Source organism: Oncorhynchus masou, chromosome 24 (assembly GCF_036934945.1).
Source record: "Oncorhynchus masou masou isolate Uvic2021 chromosome 24, UVic_Omas_1.1, whole genome shotgun sequence".
In the NCBI taxonomy this organism is placed as follows: domain Eukaryota; kingdom Metazoa; phylum Chordata; class Actinopteri; order Salmoniformes; family Salmonidae; genus Oncorhynchus; species Oncorhynchus masou.
In genome coordinates this window covers 69209263-69215262 of record NC_088235.1, presented here as the reverse complement: position 1 = coordinate 69215262, position 6000 = coordinate 69209263, and the positions used below count along the sequence as shown (strand labels likewise).

General features: G+C 41.6%; 1 protein-coding gene across 1 annotated transcript in view; it reads right to left on the bottom strand.

Annotated features, from left to right (window-relative positions):
• Positions 1-2320: 2320 nt before the first annotated feature.
• The window catches only part of LOC135511684 (PEX5-related protein-like), a 147922-nt gene continuing 144242 nt past the window's right edge, over positions 2321-6000 (bottom strand). Inside the window, exons 13-15 of the mRNA XM_064933165.1 lie at positions 5777-5939; positions 2862-3019; positions 2321-2522 (exon numbers count right to left, since the gene is read on the bottom strand). Of these exons, the coding sequence (XP_064789237.1) occupies positions 2321-2522; positions 2862-3019; positions 5777-5939 (523 nt within the window). The remainder of the gene's footprint in view (positions 2523-2861; positions 3020-5776; positions 5940-6000) is intronic.

Genomic DNA, 6000 nt, shown 5'->3' with positions numbered 1-6000 from the left:
CACGCCCTGGTCTTAGTATTTTGTGTTTTCTTTATTATTTTGGTTAGGCCAGGGTGTGACATGGGTTTATTATGTGGTGTGTTTTGTCTTGTTTTTTTTGTCGGTATTGGGATTGTGGTATAGTGGGGTTGTCTAGAATAGTCTATGGCTGTCTGGAGTGGTGCTCAATCAGAGGCAGGTGTTTATCGTTGTCTCTGGTTGGGAACCATATTTAGGCAGCCATATTCTTTGAGTGTTTTGTGGGTGGTTGTTCCTGTCTCTGTTTGTTTGCACCAGATAAGGCTGTTTAGGTTTTCACGGCAGGGGTCTTGTTTTGTATTGTTCGCTTTTCATCTTAATTAAAGATGTTTACAAATAACCATGCTGCATTTTGGTCCTCCTCTCCTTCACCGGAAGAGAACCGTAACAGGGAAAACCTGGCAAATATAATGAGAAGCTGAGCACACCACAAAACATGAAGGATTTGGAGGATGACAAGTATTAAAGGAAGTAAAAAATTAATCTGAAATTGACTTACAAAAAATGTGTGTAAACGTTTATATTGTTTTAGCATGCGTTTCGAGTAAAGACTTTACAATCTGCACATTTCATTAAGATAGGAGGAAATTATCAGTTTGTTTTCAAAGTGCAAGAAAAGTTAAAGAATTCAAAACTTTTGTTTGTGCCACTGAATTATTTTGGGGAAATGCTTTAGTTTCCATGCAGTGCTTTCCCTCCCTTAATTAAAAGAGGATAAAACCACCTCTTAAAAGAATCTATTGATTTTCTGATGAAAACGGATTGAGTCCTACAGTTTATGGTGTAGTCTTGATTTTACTCACTAAATATTTTCTGTAGGTCAATGGGTGTGACAATCCGAACACTCTGAAAGTACTGTAGTTGGATGAGGAAACCGTTTTTGTCAAACCTCAACACTGCTCAGCAACAGTATTCTCAGCATTTCACTTTCTCTCTCTAGCTCAGTGCCACGGTGTTCTTTAAGGCATTAGGGGAGAGTGGGGTATGTTGAGCCATTTTTTAACATTCAGCATCACTACGTCAATATATATATATATATTTCAGGATGTTGTGTATCCCTAGAAAAATCTGAATTCATGTAAACATACAGTATGTTTTGAAAACAGAATGTCCCAAAAAAAATGGTCTCTTGGCATAACTTACCCCAGGTATGGGGTAAATTTACCAAGGGGACAGGGTAAGTGGAAACACCTTGGGGTAAGATTGTCAGGGACTGGGATGTTGTTTCGATGTACCAATTCGTAAGCAAGTTCTCTGCATTTGAGGCTACTAAAGCCCATAAAATGGGTCTGTTTAGCAAGCTCAGACTCCATGTCCTCAGACAAGACATTTATGTGCCTCTGCTACTCTATCATAGCACACAGGTAAATCTTTGTTTTCTTGTCTTACGTGTCCTTTTTTTTCATCCCTTGCTGCTGTTCAAATAGACTTTGTCCCTTCTCTCACTTCCTTGGCTGCTCTTTCAAGAACCTCAAGGGGCCAGATCCCTGCTTTAAAAAAAAATGTTTGTATACACAGGGCATGATGATGGCTGCTCTGTAACAATAGAAATCGAGTTCATATGCATGACAAATTGCAAAAATATTATGCATACAACTGACAAAATACTATGCATCATTTGTATGGGATGTCTTGATTAGCCATTGGCTCAACTTTACCCCAAAGCAACCATTTTGACTATATTAGGCCACACAGCTACGTTGATGCACTTTCATGCTTGGTTAAGGACCTCATATTGTAGCTTATAGAGACCCAAACTGATGTATAAACCAGTCTTAAAACTATCTACTTTGGTTTACATACAAGCGTCATGAAACCTATAATAATACATTAATTTGACTTTGTGAAAATTGTTTTCTTGGACCTAACTTCCTTACCACTTGTTCCATGTGGTTTCTTTCTTCACAGACTTCATGAAATGATAACCCCGTCCTAAATATTTGGTCACATGATTCATTTTGTGTATGGTTTCCTAGAAACAAGGGGTGGCTCAACCAACCCATTGGCATGACTTACCCCACTCTACCCTACTTGTACTATCTTTACCCGTCCTTGTGATCTTCTGGAAAAATCACAAATTGCAGTGCAAATCCATCGCAAAATAGTCTCTTCTTCGAGCACATGCAGTACTCAAGACTGCAGAGGTACTTAGGAGTAGTAAAGATAGGCAAATTCTTGTAGTGAGTGCAAAAAAAGACCACACACTAGTCATCAACTGGACAAAACCGCTCTTTCCATCTGTACACTGGATTCTTGGCTGTTGGTAGGAGAGTAGAGCCTTGTCTCCATGGCTCATCTCCACTCACATGTCCAGGTTGAAGGCTTTCATGAGTAGGTCTAGGTCTCCGATGTTGGCCGCCTGGAAGAGCTCCGGCTGGTCCATCATGGACAGGGCTATCCGCAGGGCGGCCCAGATGTTCCCCGACATGACCTGGTGCGAGAGTTGCCGACTCCGGCTCTTCCTCTGCAGACTCAGGGCCGTTAGGAAGTTACTGGCTGCCTCCCTAAAAGATGAGGAAGACTTGACTATTAGAGAACCTTGTGTTTGTTTGCTATCATTACATTAGAGCGAGTGTTACTAGGTTCAGGGCTGATGTGTTTGACATATTAAACGGGACTTTGCTGATACTTGTAACATTACAGTGGTTGAACTTCAAGAGTAAGAGAGCATTATTAGGCTCAATGTAATTCAGTGTCTCTGCCTCACTCCCCTCCAATGACTCTACCTGAGCAGAAACTCAAAGCCTTCTGCTGCGGTGCCAGGTGCTGTGTCCGAGAGCACCAGCTGGCTCTCAGTTAGATGCCCCCCCCCTCCACCACCCCTTGCCCCCTTGCTCACCCACCTGTGTGCTCCCAGGTTGATGCAGCTGATGCCCAGATTGTAGCGGGACCTAATGAAGCCCGGCTGGAGCTCCAGGGCTCTGGTGTAGGCTTCCACTGCCTCCTCGCTGCGGTCCCCATTAGCCAGCGTGGCACCCAGGCGGTTCCACAGCAGGTAGTCCTAGAGGAGACAGACAGGGGGAAGGAGTCAACACCGGAGGGGAGAATGGTGACACATAATAAGTATAGTGGTTGGTTTTGACGTTTGGTTTCAGACAGTGTCAGACATGGTCAGACATGGCAACTGTCGACTGAGGGTATGTGGTTTGTTGGCAGATTTGGGGCCAACGAACCACAGATTTATTTTGCACTGTGATTCACTCCATCAGGCACTGCATCACTAAAATGGTTTAGTATTGGAACATATTTGTTGCTAATGATTGTTGTGTAATGTAATGCGAAGTCCAATCAGAAACAGTGCCTGCTTTGGTAGAGAAGTATTGCAAGTTAAATTAAGTAGAATTTTGTCTGTGATATAACGTCAATTTCGACACTACAATAAAGGATTTTTGAGAGCAGTACATAATATGCCTGTTCTTCCACTGTATCTTTGGTGTGTAAATTACTGTAATTTAGGTACTGTGGTGTGATTGGGCTTGTATGCTTCGTGGTACATTATTTCTACCTCACATGGCAAAACACCCTGTGAAAACCGAGCAACGCTGAAGTTCCATGGATCCTTTGAGGACGGTTCAGTTGCATCATTAAGTCAGTCCTCTCGTTGAATACGTGTGGGGCTATATCTGCGTATACAGGGACACGGCCTGATACGGTGCGCTTTGGCTTATGGGCTGATGTGCTCACCACTGCAGGACAGGGTTGACATATGAAAAGCCTCATTGGACCCCACTTCGGGCCAATGATGCGCCTTTTTAACATCAACATTCTTACAGTCTAATAAATACATTTCAGGTATGGTTTTGCAAAAAAAAAATCATTTGATTGTGTCTATGAAGGTCTTAGAATATAACATATTTTATTTCAAAGAACACTATCGTATTCACCCATCTACACACAACACCCCATAATGACAAAGTTAAAATGTGTTTTTAGACAATTTTGTAAATTTAATGAAAATTAAATTACAGACCCCTGAGTCAATACTTTGCATAAACTGCTTTGACAGCGATTACAGCCGTGAGTCTTTCTGGGTAAGCTTTCCAAACCTGGATTGTGCAATATTTGCCCATTATTCTTTTTAAAATTATTCAAGCTCTGTCAAATTGTTTGTTGATCATTGCTAGATGATTTTCATTTATCGTCTTAGGAATTTTCAGGTCACATTTTCAGGTCATGCCATAGATTTTTAAGTAGACTTATGTCAAAACTGTAACATTCAGGACGATTCACTGTCTTCTTGGTAAGAAACTCCAGTATAGATTTGGCCTTATTTTTTAGGTTATTATCCTGCTGAAAGGTGAGTTACTCTCCCAGTATCTGCAGACCAGGTTTTCCTCCAGGATTTTGCCTGTGTTCAGCTCCATTTGGTAAAAAAATGTATCCTAAAAAAACTCCCCAGTCCTTTATGATTATAAGCATACCCATAACATGATTCAGCCACAACTATGCTTGAAAATATGGACAGTGGTACTGTGTTGTATTTAATTTTCCCCAAACATAACTTTGTCCTGAATACAGTGTTAATTGCTTCACCACATTACTTTAGTGCCTTGTTGCAAACAGGATGCATGTTTTTTAATATTTTTATTCTGTATAGGCTTCCTTATTTTCACTCTGTCAATTAGGTAAGTATTATGGAGTAACTACAATGTAGTTGATCCATCCTCAGTTTTCTCCTATCACATCCATAACTGTTTTAAAATCACCATTGGCTCCATTAGGAAATCCCTTAGCGGTTTCCATCCTCTTCGGCAGCTGAGTTAGGTAGGACATCTCTATCTTTTGTAGTGATTGGGTGTATTGATACACCATCCAAATGTAATTAATAACTTCACCATGCTCAAAGGGATATTCAATGTTTGCTTTTTTTTTACCTATCTACCAATAGGTTCCCTTCTTTTAGAGACATTGGAAAACCTCCCTGGTCCTTGTGGTTGAATCTATGTTTGAAATTCATTGCTCGACTGAGGGGCCTTACAGATAATTGTACAGTATGTGCGGGATACAGAGATTAGATAGACGTAAAAAAAAAGAATCATGTTAATTTAACACTATTGTTGCACACAGAGTGAGTCCATGGAACTTACTATGTGACTTGTTAAGTACATTTTAACTCCTGAACGTATTTAGGCTTGCCATAACAAAGGGGTTGAACGCTTATCGAATCAAGACATCTCAGCTTCTCGTTTTTTACCAATTTGTAAAAACGTCTAAAAACATGATTCCACTTTGACATTATGAGGTATTGTGTGTAGGCCAGTGACACAAAAATCACTATTTAATCCATTTTCATTTCAGGCTGTAACACAACAAAAATGTGGAAAAAAGCAAGCAGTGTGAATACTTCCTGGAGGCACAGTAACAAAATGGCAGAGTAATTAATAAAGTACATTTGTTTTGAGTCAACACTCTCTGCTCTCCTAGTGTTAAAGGATAGGAGCTTGAGCGGCTAACAGAGGCTGTATGCAGGGAGGGTGAATCAGGAGTTCATGAGAGTGGATTTCTCTCAAGTTTGGGATGAAGTGCTTCAGTGATTTGTGTGACAGGTTGGTGTGCCTCAGTTATTCTGTTTGCATGAACTCTCCCTTTCTCTCGCTATCTTGGGTCGTGTTTTGGGGGATTCGTGACCTTGATCAGTCATCTGTGTGTGTGTGTGTGTGTGTGTGTGTGTGTGTGCGCATAGTAGGCGTATCAGTGTGTGTGTGTGGGTGCGTTCATACGCACGTTTGTGTGTAAAGTCTTTACACTGCCCCCCTACCTCAGGCCGCACTGACAGGGCAGCATTGAAGGCCTCCACAGCTTTGTTGAACTCAGCGCTGATGTTGAACAGCACGCCCAGGCCCGTCTGCAGGTCCGGGTCGGTATCCCTGTTGTGCTGGGCAGCCTCCAGGAACAACTCCTTGACCTCCAGCAATAGGGAGCTGTGGGCAGACAAACTTGGCTTAGAGCCTATATGGAGTGGAGACACACTGGCAACCAGCA